We start from the raw sequence: 25,967 nt of genomic DNA, 5'->3' as shown, positions 1-25,967 counted from the left end.
AGTTCTCAAAATTGGATTCTGATCATGATCATCAATATTGCGATACATCTCCACGTTTTGCGCCATTAGATGCTGGGTTAACTCTGCACCCTGCCTCTACAAATCTTCAATCGTCACGTCTAGTACATTGCATTCTTGGTAAGGGACTTCTTCATTCATAACCTGTACAGGCCGACTACGACCACGACCATGACCATCTACCATGAAAATTGATGAAAAAAAAATCACCCCAAGAAGACGCTAAGCTTTGATACCAACTAATGTCGGGCAGAATTAGGATTGTTATGAGAGTGTATAATAGTAGCAAAAACAAAGAATTTAATATTAAAAAGGGAATTCAAGAAGAGAGAAAATAACAAATAGGAAAGAGAAATACCCTAATTACCCCAAATAAACAAATAGATAAATAATTATGAAATACTGTAATAACCTGCCTGGGACCTGCCCGAAAATCACCTGGGACTTGACCGGGACTAGCCCGGGACTTGACCAGGACCCGCCCGGACTTGATCGAGACCCCGCTGGGACCTGATTGGGACTTGCCCAGTACCTGACCGAACCTGCCTAGGACATGCCCGAGACTTGATTGGGATTCGCCCGAGACCTCACCGGGACTTGATTGGGACCCTACCGGACCTGCATGGGACCCGCTCAAGACTTGACTGAGACTTGCCTAGGACTCGAACGGACTTGCCTAGGACCTGCCCGGGCGAATTCCGGTCAAGTACCGGGCAGGTCTGGTCGAGTCATGGGCGGGTCCAGATCAGGACCCGGCAAGGTCTTGGGCGGGTCCAGTCAAGTTTCGGGCAGGTCCCAATTAAGTCCCAGGCGAATGCCGGGGGGAAGGGGGGTCTTGGGCAGGTCCCGGTCAAGTCTGGGGCGGGTCCCAGGCAGGTCTGGTCGGGTCCTGGTCAGGTCTCGGCGGGGTCGCAGGCAAATCCAGGTCAAGTCCTAGTCTGGTCCCGGCAAGGTCCCGGACGGGTCCTAGTCAAGTCCCGGGCAGGTATTTTTATATTTTACTAATTTATTGTATATTGGTATTTTTATGTTGTGAATAAAAATTATATTTTATATGTTAATATGATTAAATGAAAATATAAAAAATATTTGTGATTTTTTGTGCGCACGCCAAACGCCAAAAAATATTTTCATTGTAAAATATTTTCCTGTAAAATGATTTTCCTGAAAATATTTTATGATGAAAAATATTTTACACTGAAACAAACGAAGCTTAAAAAAACTTAAATTACATGCTAAGGTTTGAGTATTCTCCAAGAAAAATATTTGGAGAAAAAAAATATATAAAAATACAAAAAATATCCTTCAACTTGGGGACAAAGTAAAATACTAAGTTAGTATTTTATACTACAGCATCAGATTCTCTGTCTTTAGATTCTTCTTTTTCTAATTTCTTTGGACTACTTGTGGACTAACCAGAAGCCCAAGCGAACGAAGTCGATCAAGACGATTATTCCTATTATTGCCATCCCCATGCGTGCAGTAGTGAAACTGGTAGGTCCAATCAACAAAAGCCCACAAAGATAATTTGCAGCCAAACAACGCACAGCGATCCCCAACAATGCCTTGAGTGGAAACTCATCCATAGCCAATATAATCATTGCATGCGATACAAAAAATCCAATAGAGTTGGGAAGCATGAATAAGAAATCCAATAGAGTTGTGAAGCATGAATGGAATGAATTCATGTAAATTGGCTGATAGTAATCATCGTCGCTGTAAACGCCATTGCGAGGACTTAGTATGGCATCATCATGGGACATCATCACCTTTTCCGCATTCTCTTCTAAGAAAAACAGAATAACCTCTTCGGTCTGCACCATTCTTGCATGAGCCTTCCTAGCTGAGCTAGACTCTCCTCCACCAGCTATTCCCTCGAAGATGGTAAGGATTTCTCTCACTACATCTTGATTCTGAAGCGGAGGATGCGCACTCCGATCGTTTCATGGTTCAACTTGCCGATTGTGTATCAATTCAGCGTACCGATCATCTCTTGGACGATCATCCTGCCTTTGCCTCAGATCTCAGTCTCCGAGGGCTTCTCGGTTCCCCTCAAGTAATAAGGGCTCCTGAGGGTTTCTTCTTCTATTCCTCTCTCCTGCCAAAAATCTCACCGATCTTTCGTTCTTGATGAAATTTTCAATTTCTTGGCGCCAAAGATATACACTCCTCAGTCAGGTGGCCTCGGTCGTTATGGTACTCGCAAAACTTATGCTGGTCTCGCTTTGCCAATTGACTTTCATTTTTGTTGGCCATCTGAAACCAAGATCTTTTCTGATCTCCATTAACACCTCGATCATACTGGTGTTCAATGGAGTATACTTGCTGAGTTGATGTTGAGGGTCAGTCCTCGGATAGGGAGTCTTCTTGGCTTGCTTCTTCGAGTTTTTCTCCTCCTTTTTCCTGGAGCTCGCCTGTACTACCTTTGTGCTACCCCTAGCTTGTTGGGTAGCGTTTTCTTGGGACTTCATCAAGGCCCCAACAGTCTCCTCCTAACTGATGTACTATTCTGCTTTGTTCAAAAACTGACGGAGAGTCACCAATGTAGACTTCTTTGCTAGTTCGGCCATCAGTGGCCCCTCGGCTCTCACCCCGTGCATCAAAGCATTTAGTATTGTTTGTTCATTCGGGCTTTCTACTGTCAACTTCTCATTGTTGAACCTGAGTATGAAGTCTTTCAAGGACTCATCAGACCCGTTTGCCAACAGTGCGGAACGACACTGTAGCTGGAACGATACTGTTCCAGCTACAATGCTATTCTTTAAAAAATGGTTTTTTTTTTTTTTTTTTTTTTTCAAAAATGAAAATGAAAAATATTAAAAAAACTTAAAAAAAAAAAAAAAAACCCCAGCGCATTAAAATTATTATTATTTTTTTCTTTCTTTTTTTTTTTTAAGAAAAAAAAATTAATTTTAATGCCCAAAACGACACCGTTTTGGGCTGGGGTTTTTTTTTTTTTTTTTTTTTTTAAGTTTTTTTAATATTTTTCATTTTTTTTTTTAAAGAAAAAAAAAAACATTTTTAAAAGAATGGCACTGTAGCTGGAACAGTACCGTTCCAGCTACAGTGCCGTTCCGCACTGTTGGCAAACGGGGCCATCATTTCCTTAAATTAGAGAAATCAGGTAAGCAGGGTTCTTCTTCCTCTTTCGGGTGGCTAAGAACTGGCTTAGAAAGAGGCACTCCAAGGATTTGAAGTTATCTACAGAGTTGACAGGGAGTCTCGCAAACCATTCTTTGGCTACTCCTGCCATGGTCAATGGAAACGCCTGGCATGAGATCTCATCTGGGGTTCCATGGCGGATGAAATGTGCACAAAGACTCTCCATGTGCTCTGTAGGGTCTCCACTGCAATCATATTTATTTATATGAGACATCTTAAACTTGTCAGGCAAGGGGAAGCTCATAACTTGATCTGTTAAGGGCATGTTGGTGTTCTCCATGAGCTCTTCAGCCATCAACCCGTTCTTCTCATTGGCCATTTTGTCAACTATCTCTGCATACTTTCTTTTTAAATCTCCCAGCATAGCATTCACGTCGGTCTCATTATGCCGAGCATGATGTGATCTTTCATGATGAGATCTCTCACTATGAGATCTCTCCCGATGAGACCTTTCATAGTGAGGTCTCTCGAGATGAGACCTCTCGGCACGAGATCTCTCATGATGCCCTTCGTTCTGGACAGTGGTATGATGGCTGCCATGAACCGAACTTGCATTATCTTCCTAATCATGGTTTTGGTTCTAGTTTGGGTCCTTAATCTGTTTGCCCTTGCGAATCTGTTCACGCCTCTCCCTTTCACGCATTTCTTCACGTTGCTTCTCGCGCCTCTCTTCATGCTCACGATCCCTTCGGCCATTACAACCTTCAGCAACCATGAGCCTAGCAGCAATATCTTCGTTTTGCTTCTTCAACGCGTCCATTGAGTTAGTCATCTGCTTCATGAACTCGGCAATGGTTGGAGGCGCTATAGTTGCACCGAGCATCTCGGCTTGAACCTTTGGCATAGGGTGTGTTGCACGTGTCTGCACCATTCCGGATTGATGATGTTGAGAACTGAGGAAGATCGAGTTCCCACAGACGGCACCAATATGTTAATGCACAGTTTTTCGAGGAGTGACGTGACACACTTTCCGGGTGATGTTGCGGTGTTTGATGATGCGTCGGGCTACACACAAAGCAAACAAGAGAATCAGAGTCCCTAGTGGTGTTCCGGCAGGGAAACTCCGATGCCTAAGTCAGTAATCGGAGAGAAAGTGTATAAGCAACATAAAAGCTAGAAAGCAAGAGTTGCGATTACCCTGATGTTGAGAGGTGATTTGTATTTTATAGGCATGGAGTGGTGTTTGATTTCCTGTACACTTCGGTTCCCCTATCCCTCAACTGGGATAGGGTTTGTTAGCCACTCCTTGATCTTAGTAACCTAAGATCATGGGATAAGCAATATGACCTTTGTTTGGCGCTAGATAAGGATGCCCGAGTAGTCCTCAGTCAAACATGTACAGCTTAGGCGTTGACAGCTAGTCTACATCCTGATAAGTGTAGATAACTTTTGAATTTGAATGATAGTACATCCCGTTTGTACAAGGATAGTTGATATCCACCATGTGAGTTGATCGATCCATCCTCGATATAAGACTATTATGCCCCGTAGTCCGATCAACAGTCAGGCTGGACTGACCGAGCCTTCACGTGTGCTTAGTCGTATCAAGTTTGATAGACCTTTGGGTCCCGAGGCCTGTTGGGCCTTATGTGGCCGATCCATGACCCAACATATATTATTAAGGTAGAATGTTCTAAGTAGATGGATGATGATAGGTCATCTAGGAATATTTGCTACATTTAATTGTCATGTTGCCAATCCAATAATTAAATGCTTCATTGGTTCTTCTGCTTCATGGTTTAACACATTGAATGAGTTCTGAGTGGAATTAGATTCTCTTTCTTATAGCGAAGATAAACTTATTTGACGAAACATGAAGCACTCTTTTACTAAATAATAAACAGTAATTACAAATTTTATCTGTCGTAATTAATCTACAACAAAACTATTATGATATTACATCATTAGCCGATGGAAGTTACTGCCAAAATCCCACGTGACCCCGCATGTCACCTATCTACGGCAGCATGTCACACCCAAAGGCCCAAAGATACATCAAGCACGTCTATTCAGGCCATCCGTGGCCGAACGCAGGCCTACCGACAATAATATAGTCCAGCTCAGTCATATTCGTTGGTCTAGCTACATTGGTTGTTGTCCCAAACGAACCGACACCAGTCATTGTCCTTCGACCACTGTTTTGAACCAAGAAAAAAAAGTCTCTTAATGAAGGGACTTTAAAGACAATGAGAAGATAATTGTTGGTGTAATAATAAACCAATTTCCAAATAAAAAAATAAAATTTTTGGGTTTCGTCCTTGGGGTGGCCGTATCCAGCAAAAGAAAAGCCGTGGAATCCATTTTTCTTAGCAAATACAAGTACTGTTCAACATAGAAAATATTGGAGAGTACGTACTGATGATAGAATCAGTATTTCCTTCTTTATTTTAAAGAAAATGAGCGTCAAACCATTCATTTAACCGACATATATAGTTTATAGAACTATCAATGCCAACTTCAAATTGAGATCCAACTGAATACAATATTAGTATTACGAATCTAGAGCTTATGATCCTAGACGATTTTTAAGAATTTGTAAGTTTTAAACTGTGTAATTTAGGCTTGAAAAATGTCAGATATTGAAAAGATAGTATACTTTTTATATTGTCAAAAAGCTTTGAGCCAAAAAAAGGTGGAAAAATTGTATGCATGCCTCAATAACCTGCTATCTTTCTAACATGTGGCATTTTTTATTTCTCCCATTTCATTTTAGCTAATTAGAAAACATAATTTAAGGAATGTAAGTCAGAAGTTCTTCATGGATGAATTTAACGCCAATGAAAAAGTTAAGTTTTATTATTTTCTATAGGAAAAAACCCAGAAAGTTAGTATATCATAAATGAGTAGTCGGGTATTGAGAGCATTCACATATGGTTCATCAAATTTTTGGCTAAATTTTAACCAAAAGATCATCTTTATCTATTTTAGCTACCCACTTTTTTAAGGCACTCGCATCCGCCTCAACATTTTAACTTATCACTTTTAGTACTATTCTATTTAAATATTATTTATTTGACACTTAAATATCATTCTCTAATATTTTCTTTGTTTAACACGTGTTTACTAAGAAAAATGGGTTCCAAGCATAGATGAAGGGAGGGGGGGGGGGGGGGGGCGCGGAGGGAGGGGGTAGGCCATGGTCCCCCCCAAAATAAGGAAAAAAAAAATTATAAGTAAAAATAATAATAATAATAATAATAATAAAGTAAAGTTTTAAGTTTAGTCATATGGCTCCCTCAAAAAAAAAAAAAAACAAAAAAAAAAAAGTTTTGGCCCTATTTTTAGAGTTTTTGGCCATATCCAATAAAAACCTTTTGCCCTATTCTTAATTTTTGGTCCATACCCATTAAGTTTTTTTTTTAATTTTTGGTCATTACTTTCAAATGTCCATTTTTTAGCCTTATTTTCAAATGCGTACTTTTTTTGGCCTTTAGTTCATAAAAAACAACTAAAATAAATTTTTTTTAATAAAAAATTTCTAAAGAACCGAAAAAAAAAAAAAAAAATTGGTTAACCCCCTCTCATAAAATTTCTTGGCTCCGTCCCTAGTTCCAAGGCTTTTCTTTCGTTGGCCATTGTTCTTCTCATCTCTTCGGAGGTGGCAGCAAGCTACCTGAGACTTTGTTGGACCAGAAAAACGGTGCGTTGGGATCTACATTTTGCCCGCCCTAGTAACCTTAATTTGTTCCATGCTACAAATTTCCACGCTGTTTTTGTTTGCTGTGTTACAATGATCAGTGGTGTCATTGTTATTCTACGAGCTTAAGTAACTGCGTTTGCTTTCAATTAAAATATACTTGCAAGTTGCAATGTGAACACTAATAACTTGTGTTTTTCATTATATGTGTGTTAATATTGTCACAATAAGACAATGATATCATACTAACTTGTTTCTTGGCAAGTGCAGTGAAGGCCACCAAAGCGGCCAACTAAGGTGGATCTGGGGGAAATCCTGGTGGTGGACTAAGGAATACAATTATTCACGATTTATCACAAAGAATTTCTATCCTTACCAAGGAATACTCGGGTGACGGATATGGGAGATACCCACAGGGTCGAGTACTTCAAGATCTATCTTCAAGTGGATCTGGTGGCGGAAGGCGTTGCAATAAATGCTGTAAATGGATGCCGAGTCCTGAGGGCAAGGCCTGCAAGAGATGTTGCTGAATGCTGATGCAGAAATCAAAGCCAAGCCTCAAAACTAAAGCAACATAGTTACCTACAAAATAATGCTAGCAATATTTTTAATCTAAATTTTGGTGCTCATGAATTCCTTTGTAATGTGTTGTGCATGCATTAATTTGTGATGTTTTGTGTCCCACATTGAGAAAATATAAGGAATAAGAGTAGTTAATATACTTAAGTTAATTCAAGCCCGCTAGCTTAGGCTTTTGGGCTAGAAGTGGTGTTTTAATATGTATATTAATTTACACTTGTTTGACTCTCTTGTTGTTGTGAAATTTTCGAAATCCATGCCGAGATGAACTAAAATGTTAGAAAAAAGCGACAAAATTTAAAAAATAAAATAAAATATTTGAAGGTAAAAGGTAATTTTGGGGTTCATTTCACAAAACTAACTTGATTTTTTTTATTAAAAATTAAGTTTTTATGACATTTTTAAAATTTTGAAATGATCTAAAACTCTCCAAGGTTAGGGATGGTTCCTTCCTTAAATACATGGATGGTTACCCACACCACATGCTTTGTATAATGGATGCACTACAAAAAAACGCAGGTGTTAATTAAGAACGCTCCGAAAAACTGATTCGTTTTCACAAAATGACCACACCAAGAGTGTTTTTAGTAGTAAAACGACTGCTTCCATGAGAAGGAGGGGTCATTTGAACAATGTTGCTTCGGGTTCCTTTGCATGCCGCATAACACATCTTCATTAATCATTATTATTGCATAGATCTGTCATTACCTTTTAGGAGTTTACTCAATCAACTAAAAACCCTAATTTTTATAGTTTAATCCATCAACTATAAAAAGGGAGCCCTTTAGTCAAAAAGACTATGGTCATCTTTAGTCATATTTAATTCTAACAAATAAGAAGTAAGATCTAACAAGAGAAAGTTCCTTGTCTTGTGATTTCGGCACTCCTCAAGGGAAACTGATTTTTTTTAGGGACATTAATTTTGTCCTTCTAAAAGTAAATTTGCGGATCCTCTCCATTTAATATCCTTCACCCTTTTATTTTTTTAATCAAAATAAAAACTAAAAGGAGAAATTCAAAAGTCAAAAAGGCTATATTTAGGTTGTCTTCTTTTTAGTCGTTGATTATCCTCATTAGCTACTTTTTTATTTTTCTTAAATTTATGTAAGAAATTACTTTTTACTTCTTTATTCTAATACATTCCACAATATATAATTTCTTTACCTTTTAAAGCTAGCTAAATGGGATGTAGAAATAACGTCACGAATGAATGCATGTGACATTGTCGGAATGTATGCAGGGGAGAGGAATTGAACTAAAATGTTAGAAAAAAGGAACAAAATTTTAAAAAATAAAATTAAATATTTTAAGAAAAAGTAATTTTGGGGTCCATTTGGTAAAACTAACTTTTTTTTTAAAAAAAAGAAATTAAGTTTTTATGACATTTTTAAAATTTTGAAATGACCTAAAACTCTCCAAGGTTAGAGATGGTTCCTTCTGTAAATACATGGATCGATGGATACCCACATGCTTTGTATAATGGATGGTTCTTTCTGCATGCTGCATAACATATCTTCATTGCTTAGATCTGTCATTGCCTTTAGGAGTTTAATCCATCAACTAAAAACCCTAATTTTTATTGTTTAATCCACCAACTATAAAAAGTGAGCCCTTTAGTCAAAAAAGGCGTAGAAGAAAATCTCCTTTCGCCAAAAAGTCTAACTATATTGTCTTGTTTTGTCGGTTTCAAAAAAGACTATGGTCATCTTTAGTCATATTTAATGCTAAGAAGTAAGATCTAGCACAAAAAAGTTCATTGTCTTGTGATTTTGGCACTCTTCAAGCGAAACAGAATTTTTTGTTTAAGGGGTAATATATATATATATATATATATATATATATATATATAATTTTGTCCCTCTAAAGTAATGAGCGAGATCCGCTCCATTTCAAATTTTTATCCTTAATTTCTATAAAACCTTTTGTTTTTTTTTTTGGTTAATCTAAATAAAAACTAAAAGGAGAAACTCAAAAGTCAAAAAGGCTATCTAGGTCCTTATTTGCTCTCATTAGCTACTTTTTTTTTTTTTTTTTCTTACAAAATTACTTTTTACTTTTTTATTTTAATATATTCCGCTATAATTTCTTTATCTTATATATATATATATATATATATAATTAAAATATAATTTTTTTACAAAATTCCAGCCTTCACCAATGAAATGAGAGAGAAGAGAGAAATATTTTATATTAGAATAATGAATAAGAAATCTAAAGTGGTACCCAATACATGTACTATCACTATAACTTAGTAAATGTTTAAAAAATGTATAGGCAGAGACGTAACTGGGATTGCCGTATGGGGTGGCCGAAACCACCCCCAGCCCCTTGGGGGTGGTCCGGCCACCCCCAAATGCACCGATCCTTTTTTTTTTTTTTTGGGCCACGGGGGTGGCCGGACCACCCCCTTGGCCACGGGGGTGGTTCGACCACCCCCAGATCGGCCAGGGGGTGGCTCCAGCCACCCCCTTGGCCAAAAATGGGGTGGTCCGGCCACCCCATTTTGGCCAAGGGGTGGCTGGAACCACCCCATCTTTCCCCTCTGTTTTTCTTTTTTTTTTTTTTTTTTGTTAAAAAAAAAAATAAATTTTGCTTAAAAAAAAAAAAAAAAAAATGAAAAAGCTTGCCAAATGTCAGCCCCGCACTGTAGCTAGAACAGTACCGTTTCAGCTACATTGTGGGGCTTTCTCTTGCCAAACGTAGCTATAAGAGAGAGAGAGATGAAGAAGGAAGAAGAGATTAACGTTTAGGTTTCTCGATCAATTCAATGGCGTGAATGTGTGACATGTGGCTGCTTGTCTGACCACATTGATAGGGCTTCTTCAGTTACGTACCAAGGCAGTGCTGTACAATTGGAATTTTTTGCTTCTCTGTTTTTTATTTGAATTTCTGCATTTAATTTCCCAAAACGATTTTGTTTCAATCCTAGAATATTCCAGAGGAAAGGAACGTGGCTACGTACGCATGGTGACTCGTGGGTTAGTAGCAAAAAATATGTATATATAATGTATGTATTAGTTCTTGGCTAAGACATAATAAAGATTATTATAAACATGTGTTGCATATAGAACATAAATCTGAAAATAATTTATGTAATATAAGTGCTGGTTAAAAAGTATCGGTTATCGTATTTACTCATGGTTCAAAAAAACTAGGAAAAAAAAAGGAAATTATCATTCATCATTAAGTTGAGTACTCTAAGTTAGTGTTTATATAAATTAAAGTAGATAAAATAAAAAATAATATAAACCAAATTACTTCAATATATAGTTGATTTAGATCTCAAGATCAAAGAAACTGTGAATGAATGACCCTAGTAATAGCAAAGTCCTATAAGGCTACAACCGACATTTCCACTTGTGATCAAAATATTCCTTGATCTTGGTCTTTTCAGCCTCTTTTTAATTATATATGGAGAGAGTAGCTAGCCTGAAACCTTTCTTTAACTTCTTTACTTCAATTCGTTGAGTTAAACCTATGATCAATTAAATTCTTGTAAGAGAACTAGCATTTGGCTATAATATACATAAGAATAGAGATTTACGGCTGCAATGAGGGAGCCAAGCGTCAGACATTTTACCTTTTTTCTCTACTTTTTTCTTTCTTCCTTTTGTTTTGTTTTTTTTTTTTCAAAAAAAAAAAAAAAAAAAAATTGAAGAAGATAAATATTAAAGGGAAATCTAAATTTGAGGTATTAATACTAAATTTGAGATATTAGCACCAAATTTAGGATGATCGAATTCCTTTTGGGTGATACAATCCCTAAAGGGTTAATCTTCCACCCTTAGATTTTAGTTTTAAATCAAAAAATAAATTTTGAGGCTTTAGAAACTAAATATTAACTCATAAAAATTTAATAAAACAAAACAAAACAAAACAAAACAAAACAAAATCTAGCAAGACTAGGAAGAGAGAGATTTTTCTACAATTTTTTTTTATTTTTTTTAAATAAAGCCACATCAGATTTCGGCGAACACTTGTCTGACTCTTGGCAGCTTGATAGCATGACTCTATATATAAAGGTGAAGATAGGAAAAATCGGGAGGGGTTGGCTAAAAGAGATGGAAGGCCTGCCTAAGGTTCAAATTTTTTAGAGTACAAATAATTCTTTTAGTTTTATCTAATTCGTGTGTGGTGCTTAATTAATTTCTACTGGTCAGAAATTTAGAGTTAATTGTATTAATTAAGAATATGAAATTTCCACGTCACATAATTCAAGCATATATATATATATATACGAAACTAAAAATCATGGAACATTTTCTTCAAGTTCACATGCATGCGTACAACTTACAAACTTAAATCGCACTCTTAAATATTAATAAATTGCGCACAGTTCAAAGTAATTCCATTGTCGTTTTGTTCCATTGAATTACCATTTCGACGGCTTTTCAATATTGTAGGCCAGGCTTAGCTCCCTACTAGTAGATGCAACAGTAGTTTTGGCAAGTGAAAGCACACAGATGGAGATGGTTAGATTCTTCTACTTCTGTTTCTAATTTCTTTGGACCATCTCCGGACTAGCCAGTAGGCAAAGCGAACAAAGTCCAAGAAGACCATTATTCCTATTATTGTCATCGCCAAGCGTGAAGCATTTATGCTAGTAGGTCCAATCAACAAAAGTCCGCAAACATAACTTGCAGCCATGCAACGCACAGCAATCCCCAACAATGCTTTGAGTGGAAATTCAAACATAACTAAAATAATCACTGCAAGCGATGCGAAAAATCCAATAGTGTTGGGAACCATGAATGCAAGGAATTCTTGTAAATCTCGTGATATATTAGCAGAGACGTGATCTTCGCCGTAATCGCCATTGGGAGGATCTAGTATGGCTTGGTAGGTTATAGTTGCGATAAGAACAGCCACAACAAGCAAAGCATTTTGAGTTTGTGTTGGTGACTTTTTCACTTCATTTGCTAACATTTTCCAAACTCTCCAAGGGTTCAGATGTGAAATTTCACTTAATAAGAGCTGTCGGAGAGTCTGAGGAGGCGGTGCCGCCCTCACCGATATTTGCCTGTGATGAACTTGTGCAGTGTCAATGTCTTCAACTTCATACACTCTTAAGGCTCCTGCGCGCAGAAGCAAATCTCTGAGCATGAAATCAGTGGATTCACCCGCCATTTGTTGTATCACATCGGACACATCCAAAGCAGTAAAGCCACTCTTGTTGGTCATATTCACACCGACTGCTTCACGATAGCTACCGTCACCACCAAGTAGCAATTTCACGGTCTGTAACATTAAAGAATATAATGAGGCATGAATTAATTAATTTCTCATGCATTCTCTGTAACTAAAGCCTGCAGAAAGCAACCACTCTAGAAAGGCAAACCATTTGACTAGGAAAATATTTTCAGACATATCTTAGGGGATAATTAAACAATCTTCTATTGGCATAATTATTAGAGGAAGGAATCACATTGGATCCTACTTTTACCCGCAAATATTATCAAAGATAAATTGACTTCAACAATTATATGATGCAAATTTGAACAGTTCACATCTTCTCCTAGTTGTCTTTTCTCCTATACATACTAGATTGTAACTAAACACGTATACTGGTAGAGATATATATTCATCTAACTAACAGTTAATGAAGTCTATATAAATAACACTAAACATTAACAGCTTACGAATAAGCCGCCAAACATTTTAATTAATCCGGCAAATAATTCACAGATTTATGTTCCTTTGCTAATGAAGTTGTTCGTGGTGATGAGGTAGTTTGAGTTGAGTTATCTGAAACTGTTAAAGATCAGAATCTGAAGTTTCTGTCGTTTCCTGATCCTATGTTGTCGGTCTATTTGTCTTATTATCTATTTCTACCGTCGTTATTTAAAGGCGAAAAAGTGGAAAAACATCGTGGATATGTTCATTAAAAAGATGGCATTAGTTACCTGACTCTGCTTCCTAGCAACTGCAAGGTGTAAGACAGTGTTGCCATCTTCATCCCCAGCACTCATAATTTCAAGCATGTTAAATTGCTTGAGTATGTCAACCATGGCTTTGAAGGCCTCCAATTGGTTATACTTCACAGCGAGGTGAAATGCAGTCTCGCCTTTTAGAGTCACGTCACCTATACTGTCCGGACAGAAGCCATGCAATTCCTTAATGACTTGAACCTGGCCAGTTATAGCAGCACAATGAAGAGAAGTCCTTCCATCCCTGCTCTTAAGACGGACAAGTTCCATGCTAAATATCAGTAGCTCTCTCACTATTTCAACAAACCCTTTTGCGGAGGCTATGTGTATTGCGCTAAACCCATCCTTGTCAAGTCTAGTGGCAAAATCTGGTCTAATTAGCTTCAGTAGCTCCCTCACAAACTCGGTTTGCCCACCCATGGCTGCAATGTGTAGGACAGTCTCAGGGTACACGGCAAGTGAATCTCTCTCCAGTAAGAGGGAGTCTGCTCCATGTAATCTTTGCAGTTCCATGGAGTTTCCATTAAGCGCTGCCTCCACCAACCTGGAATCCATCCCTCTAATGGAATCAACAGCTTCAAAAGAAGAAACAAAAAATAATTAAAGCACATGAATGAGGAGCAGAATAGATCTCCATATATATATATATATATATATATACAAGACCTTGACTTTGAAGTCAAGGGAACAATGCATTGCTTGATCGTGTCTTATGTTTAGCCTATAGGTAAGCTAACACATTTCCGCAAAAAGTTCAAAAAAAAAAAAAAAAAAGCGGCAACACATCCTCTTGACTACATTTTATTGTAATTATGAAGGCCATAATAGTCGATCAGTTATGTGATGCAGCATGGTATTACGCGTTTACAAAGACAAAAAACACAAAAGTTACAATTCTTCTCAAAATTAAGAGTTGAAATTGAGGCAAAATAGGAGAAAAGTCTTTGATAAACTCATCAAAATACATCATTTGACCGCTAAGAGCCTAAGACCATCTTATAGATTAATGAAGCTTCTATATATATATAGAACATAAATTAAAAAACCCTAATAATAATAATAATAATAATAAAATGCAATCAAAATGCCACTTGGAAAACATAATACAAAACATCTTACACGTACGTTTGAATTAATTGTTTTTTGTAAAATACAAAATTGTAGCCCTCTTCATAAGCCCTACCAAGTTTGTCTCAACGTGACGTTCAAATCAAAAATACAAAACCGCTCTTGCATCATTATGTCTCATGTCATATTACACGATATATACATGCACAGACCGTAAGACTTGGGTTACCTACATATATATTATTTTACTTTTGGAAAAAAAAAAAAAAAAAACAAAATTAGTCCATAATTTTTCTTGCAATTTACATTTAATTAATCTCAAGTTTCCAATTTTGATAATTTGGGTTAATGATCATCCTGTTTGAAATTTGTCTTTTTAAAATTTTTTTAATATGGCCTAGTTTTGTTTTCGGTGGAAAAGTTGGGTAGTGTTTTCGGTGCAGGGATCATAAAAAGTGTGCGTGTTTTTCTCGGTCTAGGCATGCTAAAAGTAAAAGGTATGCTTTTTTTCTTTGACAATTTCTCATAATAGTGATAATACTTAAAAAAAATATATATTAAAAATATTAAAAAAAAAAAAAAAATCTGTTGGAAGAGACTTTGATCCAAAAAGCCTCAAAATTGTCAAAATGCATTTTTAACAAAAACTTAAATATGAAGATTTTACAAAAAAATGTTTTTTTGACTTAAAAACTTTATTTCTCAAAATAGTATGTTTGGGATTGTGTGTGATAAAAATAGTTTTTAAGTCAAAAATATTTTTTTCGCAAAAGCTTAAATTAAGCTTTTGCCAAATACGTTTGGGCTATTTTTAAACGTGAGTAAAGTCTACTTAACCCCCTCAAACTACCAACCCAATGACAATTTACCCCCCAAACTATCAATTGTGACAATTTACCCCCCAAACTACCAAAACAATAACAATGTACCCCCCAATGCTAGTAAAATAACAAAATTACCCTTATAGAATTTTCAATAAGAGAAGAATACTCTTAAAAATTTGAAAGAAAATTAAATTTTAGTATTTTTGTTTTTTAGTAAGGGTAATTTTGTCATTTTTAAAAATTGGGGGTACATTGTCATTGTTTTGGTAGTTTGGGGGGTAAATTGTCGCAATTGATAGTTTAGGGTGTAGATTGTCATTGGTGTGGTAGTTTGAGGCTAGGGGGTTAAGTGGACTTTACCCTTTAAACTTTTTGTACCCTTAAAAGCTTTTTCAATTTTTTTTTACCAAACATGTACTTTTTCTTTTCTTTTCTTTCAAACAAACTTTTTGAGTGTTAAACGCACTTTTAGACCTCTTAAACGCATACACAGACATGCCCTAAAGGTCAAGAACATTTTCTTCAGGCTCATCATACATGCATGCTCGCGGGTTTCCTTCGCGACCTGTAGATGCATGCACGACTAGGGGCGGAAGCATGTAGAGGCTTGGGGAGGGGGGGGGGGGGGGGGGAATGTCCCAAACATTTTGAAAATGTTATTAAAATATGTTTTTATTATTATTATTATTATTATTATAAATTTACTCCCACAAAATTATATTTTTGCCCTCTTCTTAAAATTTTCATTTAGTTTTGTCCCCCCAAAATTATATTTTTGCCCCCTTCTAAAATTTTCTTTAGGTTCTGTCCCTTGTTTTAGTTTGAAAAACTTGAAAATGCCTCATTTAATTAGTGACTTTTGGTTCACAACATTATTTTTGCTTGACTTCGGTGTTTTTGGGAGCTCCTTTTTTTTTTTTTGTTTTTTTTTTTTATACTATAGACCCTTTTTAGCTTACTATGAAATTTTGTATGCAAAATTAAATGTAAGAGCTATCTATATTTAATTTATATAAACATACACAAATACACACTACAAGAAAACTGGTCTTTAGCAGAAAATTTTTAGCAGCGACTTTTAATTAGCGACGACTTGTAGTTGACCCTAAATACCAAAAAATTTGATATTTAGCAGTGACACCAATAATGGGCTATTGATATGAAGAGTTGCCGTTATTGTCCACTCAATAGTGGCGACTAACTTCGCTGCTAATAAGATTCAATCAACGGAGACATCCATGTCGCTGCTATTGAGTGGCCAATAGCGATGACCCCTCAGAGTCGCCATTGTTGAGGGGTCAATAGTGGCGACTCAGTAGGTTGTCGCTATTGACATAAAAATAAAAATTAAAAAGACCATTAGAGGAGCCCTGGAGGTCGCCGATAATGAGGGGTCAACAGCGGTAACTCCTTAGAGTTGCCGCTGTTAAGGGGTCAATAGCGACGACTTTGAAAGTCGCCGCTATTGACATGAGAAAATTAAAAAATAAAAATAAAAAATCATTACGGGCCACTGATAATGAGGGGTCAATAGCGGCGACTCTGAGGAGTCGTCGCTGTTGAGGGGTCAATAGCAGTGACTCTTAAGGTCGCTGCTATTGGCATGAGGAAAAAAAAAAAATTCAAGTGTGAAATGACGCAAATGCGTTTGAAATTCATGGCCTTAGAATCAATCATGTTGGTGTCTTGACTCTTGACCCATCAAGGAGAGGACTTCTCCTTGGTCTTTTGTAATGCTGTGTGAAATAATGAGGTGCCGCCCTTTGTGTTCCTAGTTTTCAAAACAAGACAAAGATATCAACAAGACAAGAAGAAACAAAAAAAGCCACATAAATCTTGGTGCTCATTGGTTGTCTTGTCTTATTTATCGTAATTGTGGTTATAATATGGTAAGCACCAAATATGAAGTATAAAAATTTAATGGGAAGAACAATTTCTTTTTTTGGATGATAAAAATGAAAGATTTTGGGGTAATTACCTTTTCCCTTCATAAACTGCAATGCATTGTCAATTTGCTCTTATGAACTGACAACCCTACTGCCCGACCCTATCAAACTGCTATTTTGTGCTTAAAACTTCAATTCCGTTAGTCAAAGGCGTTAACTCAGACAGTCAACTACTTTTGGCCATAGTAGGGTTGTTAGTTCATGGGGGTAAAGTGATAATGCGTTGTAGTTCATGGGGGCAAAGTGACAATATGTTGTAGTTCATGGAGAGCAAAGTAACAATGCGTTGTAGTTGATGTGTGGAAAAGGTGAGATAGAAAATTTCAAGATGGCATGTGGGGCATATGTGACGGGTTGAGCGTCTGAGTTAATGCCTTTGATTGATGAAAGGGGGTTTTTGGAACAAAATGGTAGTTTGATGGGGTCGGACAGTAGGGTTATTAGTTCATAGGGGGAAAAGTGGCAATGTGTTGTAGTTGATGGAGGAAAAAGGTAATTACCCCAAAATGTTTTTAATTTAGTAAGAAGTGACATTAATAGGAAAGGTGACATGAGACAATTAAAAAAAAAAAAGAAAAAGATCATTAGCGGTGACCTGCAGGTGGCTGCTAATGAGGGGTCAACAGCGGCGATTCTGTGGAGTTACCACTATTGACATGAGAAATTTTTTTTTTTGAAAAAAAAAATTAAAAAAGATCATTAGCGGCGACCTATGCGACACTAAGGAGTTGTCGTTGTTGATGGGTCAATAGCGGCAACTCGAAAGGTCGCCCCTATTGACATGAAAAAGATAAAAAAATAAAAAAAATAAAAAAGATCATTAGTGGCGACCCTTAGGTTGCCGCTAATGAGGGGTCAAAAGCGGCTACTTTTTAGAGTTGAAGAGTCGCCGTTGATGATGAGTCAATAGTGGCGACTCTGAAGGTCGCCACTAATCACATGAGAAAAATTAAAAAATAAATAAATTTTGGGTTTTATTATATATAATTATAGGCCTAACTTACCTTTAAACTCTTACATCATACAAGTATTTTTACTATGCAGTGTTGCCGCTAATGACACTACATAGTAAAAAAATTAAAAAAGGCATTCTAATGACATTGTCGAAGGTGACTTTTTGGGGCGACGCTATTGACCCTACATATATAATAGAAAACTTATTTCATAAAAAGTCACCTCCGATAATATGTCATTATTTCTTTTATATTAATTATTGGTGAATTTTTTATTTTTCTATTTATATAAAAAAAAATATATTTATGTTTTTATTTATTTTTCACAATGTCCATTAGTCTGATCGATCATAGAAAACCCTTTAGAAATGATGTCCATGTTGTCCAAGTGAATTAGTTTGATCGATCGCATTACAATGAAATGATTGATCCAATTTGACACAATTGAACGTTCAATCGAACATCCGATTGCTCTTATTGCATTAGTCGGATTGATCTTGATAATCTCAATCGATCGATCCAAATGCATTAGTTTGATCAATCGTGATACAGTCAAATGATCAATCCAATTTGACACAATTGAATGTTTGATCAAACATCCAATTACCCTTAATGTATTAGTCTGATCGATCATGATGAAATCTATCGATCGATCATTAGTTCGATTGATTGTGATAATCTCATTAGATCGATCCAAGTGCATTAGTTTGATCGATCGTGATACAATCAAATGATCGATCCAATTTAACACAGTTAAATGTTCGATCGAACATCCGATTATCTTAGTATATTCGTCTGATCAATCATGACAAGATCATAGATATACAAAATTCCCCTACATAGATATACAAAATTTTCTGCCTAGCTTTGATAAACTAAAGTTTGAGGGTAATGGACTGGGAGCCTGGGTAACCATCTGTCTTAATGGGGTGAAAACACTTCTTGCTTCAAATCATGTGCTTTTTCAAAACAGAAAGTGTTTTTCCTTCACGTATTCTACTTTTATAATGTCTAACATTTGCTTATAATCTTATCTCTTGTTTTGCACAGGATAAAAGTCATAAGATCTCTTTGGCCTATGAACCAGTTTATAGCGATGAACAAGCAAGGTAGTAAATGAATAAATAATTCTTATGGATTAGTTTCTTATCTAATAGTCCTATGTCTAATCCTCGTTCTAATGTTACTGCTATTATGTATTCGAGTATTTAGTTTTAAACCTACATGGAATTGGAGATATGCTAAATTTATATGGAAATTGCATAAGAGAGTCGCCAGTGAAGGGTTTTGTCATAAAATCATTTTTAGTGTACAAATTCAGTAAAATTTACTTAACATTATTGCTTTCTATTCTTTTATGGATGTCTTACAGTTTGTCAATAAGATATGAGGAACAAAAATAGCATTAGTGTACCAATTGTTACTCTTGCATTGTAAAATCATTTGCCGGTAAAATGTTTCTTTTGCTTAACAAATGAAACGCTTAACAAATGAAACGTGAACCTTTGTTTTCTTTTTCTGCTTTATTCACCTAACATCTATGGGTGTTTCGGTAGTACTCTCTGAAGCACTACAAATTCCTCAGACGTCATTTGGATCACATACTTTATCTTACTGAAAACTGCTTGTCTATGTTTTAGTTCTTGACAGAAAGATTTTCATTTTAGTATGAATAATGATGTCTATATATCTTTGCAGCCTCATTCTCCTAATAATCGGGCCTTAGCAAGAGAATGCAAAGATGTGAAAATTGACAAAGTATATATTGGATCTTGTACAGGAGGAAAAACGGAGGACTTTATGGCTGCAGCCAAAGTTTTCCTAGCTTGGAAACCCTTTCACTTGGAGTAACAATAGGAAAGGTTATGCCTCTATCAAAGAAAGGCTAGATAGAGGTCTAGCTTCCCTCAGCTGGATACATCTGCACCCTGAATACTCCCTCATTCATCTCCCTGCCACAACCTCTGACCATCACCCCATCTCCCTCAACACCAACTACAATACTACCCTGCTGCCTAGACCTTTCAGATTTGAAGAATTTTGGACTAGAGATCCCTCATGTGAGTTTGTTATCAATGCAGCCTGGAACCAGCCGGTTTATGGCTCCCCTAGCTCCTCCCTAAACCATAAATTAAATCACACCAAAGCCTCTCTCAAAAGATGGAATTTCCTTCACTTTGGAAATATTCAGTCCAAAATCAAAGCAACTAAAGCTAAAATTGATGAGGTCCAACAGCTTTTTTCCTGTCCTAAATCCTGTTCCTTAGAGGCTAACTTGAAGATAAACCTTGATGAGCTTCTCATCAAAGAGGAGATTCTCTGGAAATCTAAATCCAGAGAAGTTTGGTTTACTTGCACTGATCTCAACACTAAATTCTTCCACACATCCACCATCATCAGAAGGAGAGCCAATGCAGTGAATTTCCTTAAATCCAGAAATGGGGGTTGGGTTTCAGATAGAGCAGAAATTGGTGGAAATTTTGTTTCACATTTCACCAACTTGTTCTCTTCCACCTCTCCCCCCATTGAAGAAGAGCTCCTGAACCTTTTCAACCCCACCATAACCGAAGAAGAAAACCTGTCCCTTTGCTCTATCCCCCTAGAAGCAGAGGTGTTTCAAGTCCTCTCTAGTCTTGGCTCACAAAAAGCTCCTGGTCCAGATGGATTCACTGCCCTCTTTTACAAAAGATACTGGCCTACTGTCAAAGGAGAAGTCCTGGAGTGTGTCTGGAATTTTTTCCAGAATAAGCAGCTGAGCCAAGAGCTGAACCACACCTTCATCACTTTGGTCCCCAAGCTTAATGGGGCTCACACAGTTGATCAATTTTGGCCCATAAGCCTCTGCAATATTGCCTACAAGATCATCTCAAAAATCCTAGCAAATCGGCTGAAAGCTTTGCTCCCTAAGATTATTTCCCCTCTCCAGTCTGCTTTTGTGCCAGGGAGAAATATCCAAGACAATTCCATTTTAGCCCATGAACTTTTGCATTCTTTCAAGAACAAGAAAGGAAAAGGAGGTTTCATGTTTCTGCATATGGATATGGAAAAGGCGTTTGATAAAATGGAATGGCCCTTGATTCTGGCAGTCATGAAGAAGTTGGGTTTCCATGCCATTTGGATCAGTTGGATTGCTTCCTGCATCTCCTCCCCCTCCTTCTCCATTCTCATAAATGGCAGCCCCTTTGGCAAGTTCCTTCCTGGAAGAGGGTTGAGGCAAGGAGACCCCCTTTCCCCTTTCCTCTTCATCTTGGGTTCAGAAGTGCTATCCAGATTATTGTTTAGAGAAGAAAGTCTTGGATTATTAAAAGGCATGAAGATAGCCAGGAGATCCCCTGCCATTCATCATTTGCTGTTTGCAGATGATCTGCTTATCTTTGGAAAGGCATCCCTCCCTGAAGCTAACTGTATTAAAACCTGTTTAGACAAATATTGTGCTTGGTCTGGCCAATCCATCAACAATAGAAAATCCTCTATCAGATTCAGCAATAATACCAAACCCTCCACCTGCTCCTCCATCCTAAATATCCTTCCTTTCAACCCTAATCCTTCTTGCTCTATTTATCTGGGGCTCCCCTTTCTCATAGGTAGATCTAAAATTGCAGCCTGCCAAAGCATCTTAGAAAAGGTCCAGAATAGGATAGAAGGTTGGAGAGCTAAGACCCTTTCCCAAGCTGGTAGGTTAGTTCTCATTCAAGCAGTGGCAGCAGCCATCCCCTCTTATGCTATGAGTACCTTTTTGTTGCCTGCCAGCATTAGCAAAAAGCTTGACCAATTGTTCAAGAACTTCTGGTGGGGTTTCCCTCCAAAAACCAGAAATCTCTCTCTAAAATCTTAGGACTCTCTCTGCTTGCCGAGAGATGCTGGAGGATTGGGGATCAGGAAAATGAGAGAAGTTAATCTTGCTCTCATTGCTAAGCTTGGATGGAAGCTCCAAAGCAACTCAGACTCAATGTGGGTGCAGCAGCTCAAAGGTAAGTATTTTCCTTCTGGAACTTTTCTCTCCCCCTCTTCCCATTCTTCCCCCTCTTGGCTATGGCAAGGCATCCTCTCTTCTTAACCTATCATTTCCAAAGGAGCCTGCCATAGAGTCCACTCCCTGTCCAGTTTCTCTTGTTGGCATTCCCCTTGGATCCCTTCTATCCCCTCCTTCAGGCCCTCTCCTCTCTCTACAGCTCCTTTCAATTCCCCTCCCCAAAATATCTCTGACCTTATCAATCCTAATGCTACCTGGAATACCCCCCTCCTCCTCTCTACTTTTGACTTACATAGTGTTAGGGAAATCCTTAAAATCTCTATCAGTAGCTCCCCTTGTGATGATTTTTTCTGGCCTCTCTCCCCGTCTGAAAAATTCTCCACTAAGTCAGCTTACAAAATGATCAGCTCCCCCAGAGTTTCCTCTCATTCCTCCCCTCTTAGTGCTTTCTCCTGGAAGCTGTTGTGGAACCTAAAGCTGAATGCCAGGCTCAAATCCTTCCTGTGGAAAATTGCCTGGGATATTATCCCTTCTAAAGCCAGACTAAAGGCCATTTTTCCTATCCCTCCTTCAGAGGACCTTTGCCCCCTGTGCAAGGTTGAAGAAGATTCCCTTCCCCATCTATTCTTCAAATGCTGTTTTGCCCGAATTGCCTGGAGAAATTCTTTATGGCCAGTGGACTCCATGGCTTGGTCCTCCATGAATCTCCCTAGTTGGATCAAGGGGATCTTAAATCCCCATATTACGTTTGGCATTCCTAAAGCTGAGTCTCATCTTTTCCAAATATATGCTGCTGTTTTTTGTGATATGTTATGGTTTAGCAGGAACAAAGCTCTTCATGAAGGGGTAATTCCAGATATTGCCAAACTAGCTCTCTCCATAAAAAAGACCTCCATTTCTCATGCTGCAGCTTGGTTATCTGTTTCTCCTAGAGAAATAGAAGTTTGGTCCCCTCCCCATGAAGGCTATCATAAGATCAACTTTGACACAGCAATTAGAGAGAATTTCTCTGCTCAAGCAGCCGTTTGCAGAGACCATAAAGGCAATATCATTAAAGCTATCTCCAAGATCAGTCCTCCCTGCTCTCCAAACACTGGGGAAGCACAAGCAGCGCTGCTGGCAGCCTCTCTAGCAGTGTCTTTGAACCTCAGCAACTTCACCATCGAAGGAGACTCCCTTATTGTTATCACAGCTCTCAACCATCCTCTGATCATCCAAGATTGGCACATTGAAAAGGCCATAAAAGATACCTTAACTCTTCTCCCTCCTTCCCCTCAGTGGGAAGCAAAGAAGATCAACAGAAGTGCAAACTTCTGCGCCCATCATGTGGCTTATTGGGCCGCGGCTAGAGTCCACTCTGGCTGCATTCCCATTTTCCCTCATTCTCCTCTCCCTCCTTACTGTAGTGGTGCTGCACCACCTTCTGTTTTTTTTCCCCCTTGAGGGTTGTATGTTCTTGTGTTTCTAATGCAAAGTTTGGTACAAAAAAAAAAAAAAAAAAGTTTTCCTAGCTTCAGTAAGAAACCATATATCTTTGTTCTATATGTTGGACAATTATTTTGCTCCTAAATACAATGTTCTTTTTTAATCTATTTTCTATTTTTTTTTTTTTTTTTTTTTTTATTGCTTTCTGGGGTTGAGTTGTTGGAAATTTTGATTGCTAGTGGCTGACTTGGTTGGTCTTTATCCATTTGTTATGAATCATGAGAAAAATTACTAACCCTCTTCCTTAAATGAGTAGTATAATATAGTGTTATTAACTACGCTTCTTTTTGGAGCTAGTTATTTTATTGTAATTTATTTGGTTACCAGCGCCATTTATGCTTGCTAATATTATTTACCCCTATTTGGGGGATCAGTGTGTTCCATGAACATTATTTTGATTTCCTATAATATATATATATATAATGAAAGCTATTTTTAATTTTTAATTTTTTTTTTTTTTAATTTTCTTGTATCATTAGCGGTAACATGTCGCCGCTAATGAGCATATTTCTTGTAGTGTTGTCAAACATGAACAATTTTTTCTTAATGCAATGTTAGAGCACTTACAACAGATTCTCTATAGCCCATTCCCTTCCCTATATTTAAGAAAAATCTTCAAAAAACTACAAAAAATCACCCACATCAGCCTCCTTAATTAATATAACCTCCTTAAAAAATATATATAAAACCTACACCATTAGGTTTTTACAGTGTTTTCCAATATATTGGGAAACACTGTAGCAACCCAATAGATTATTATATTCATTAAAAAAAAAATTGTATTCTTTCTCCTCTCTTCTCACGTCTCTTCTCGCGTCTCTCTCTCTCCCTCTCTCGCACCTCACCAAACGAACAGCAAAATCACCACCACAAACTGCAAAAATGATTCATAAAAATCAGCCATCAACACAATCTTTGTTGCTGTTTGGTAGGTAAGAAAACGAGAGAGAAAAAGGGTCTTTATGAGGTAAGACACTACAAAAGAATGTCTTTCCTCTTCTTCTGGTTTTTGATTAGATTTAGGGTAAAGTACCTACTGATGCAAACCATTTGACAATAAAGAAACCATTTTGCTGAAGGAATCGCAGATAGGCAAAATCACAACTGAAAACGAAATTACAGACGGACGAAATCAAAGAAGAAAATGACGAAATCAAAGAAGAAAAACATTCGGTTATAAATCAAAGAAGAAAAACGGACGAAATCTAAAGAAGAGTTTCTGCAGATTGCAGAGTTGAGGACGAGCATAAAGAAAAAGGAAAGAGATGAGAGAAAATGAAAGAAACAGTGGAGAGAGAGAAAAGATAAGTTGAATTAAAAAAAAACAAAGGTAAAAGTATAAAAAAAAAATATATATATATATATATATATATATATATATATATATATATATATATATATATATATTATTTTAATGATATAGGAAATGGTTAAGGGAATCTATTGTGATGTGTAACTATATAGAGAAGCAAAAAGTAGTTTGGATCCTTAAACTTTAGAAAAATGGTTGGGTAGCGGTTGTGAATGCTCTTATGTGACTAATCCCTCCTCTCTTTAGTGTTGATTCTTTCCTTGTGTAATGGGTTTTCTTGTATTTGAGTGATATTTCTAGGTTTCGATATACTAGATGAATGGATGCTGAAGAAATTATAGAATGGAGACGATTTGATGATAGAAATACTGGATAAACTTGTATTGAAATGATAGAGAACAATTCGAGATGTTCAGTCTCTTGGAATTACAGTCAAGCTTATGAGATATTCTTTCTTCCCGTCTTTCTACAGATTGTGTTGATTCTTATAGACCCAATCGGTTACGAGTAATTCTAGAAGTTTTTATTGTATTCCTCTCAAGTCCTTCCAAGAATGATGTGGCTATTAAAATTATCATTTAATCAAAATCCAATAATGATCAATTACAAGCCCAATGATAATTTTAATAGTCACATCATTCTTGGAGGAGCTTAAGATGGACACAAGAAAGACTTATAGCATTATTCATCGGTTACAACTGTTCAAATCGCATAAAACAACTAATAAAACTCAATAAACCTAATAACCTAAATGACCCATTGCAACTAAGGGATCTACAAACATAATAGACCCATAAAGGCCCACTACCTAATAAGCCCATTAAAAGTCCACTATATTATACACCCATTACATCTTGGGAATTGTTTTGAATCTCTCTCTTTATTCAATAAAGGGAAAAGAGAAAAATGAAATTACATATGAGATGGGTCTTTCCCACTATTAATTTTTACAGAAGAAAGAAAAAGAACGAGTGATGGGTCTTTTATGCTTGCTTTGATTTTGGTATTGATATCTGTGATGTTTGGGTTAAAAACTGATAATCTAAATAATTTGAGGGGAGTGATAAAATTGAGATAATTTGG

The 25,967-nt window shown here is 37.0% G+C and overlaps 2 protein-coding genes across 2 annotated transcripts; one reads left to right on the top strand and one right to left on the bottom strand.

Annotated features, from left to right (window-relative positions):
* Positions 1-11,869: 11,869 nt before the first annotated feature.
* On the bottom strand, positions 11,870-16,719 carry LOC148585207 (uncharacterized). Its single transcript, XM_088516372.1, has 3 exons — positions 16,686-16,719; positions 13,300-13,898; positions 11,870-12,634 (listed from the first exon to the last, which is right to left on the bottom strand). The coding sequence occupies exons 1-3, from the start codon at positions 16,717-16,719 to the stop codon at positions 11,870-11,872; spliced, it is 1,398 nt and encodes a 465-aa protein (XP_088372498.1).
* A 5,767-nt stretch (positions 16,720-22,486) lies between these two features.
* Positions 22,487-23,530, top strand: LOC148585206 (uncharacterized). Its single transcript, XM_088516368.1, has one exon. The coding sequence runs from the start codon at positions 22,487-22,489 to the stop codon at positions 23,528-23,530; it is 1,044 nt and encodes a 347-aa protein (XP_088372494.1).
* Positions 23,531-25,967: the final 2,437 nt, after the last annotated feature.

Source organism: Corylus avellana, chromosome 5 (assembly GCF_965113065.1).
Source record: "Corylus avellana chromosome 5, dhCorAvel1.hap1.2, whole genome shotgun sequence".
Classification (NCBI taxonomy): Eukaryota; Viridiplantae; Streptophyta; class Magnoliopsida; order Fagales; family Betulaceae; genus Corylus; species Corylus avellana.
This window is presented reverse-complemented; position numbering and strand designations above follow the sequence as displayed.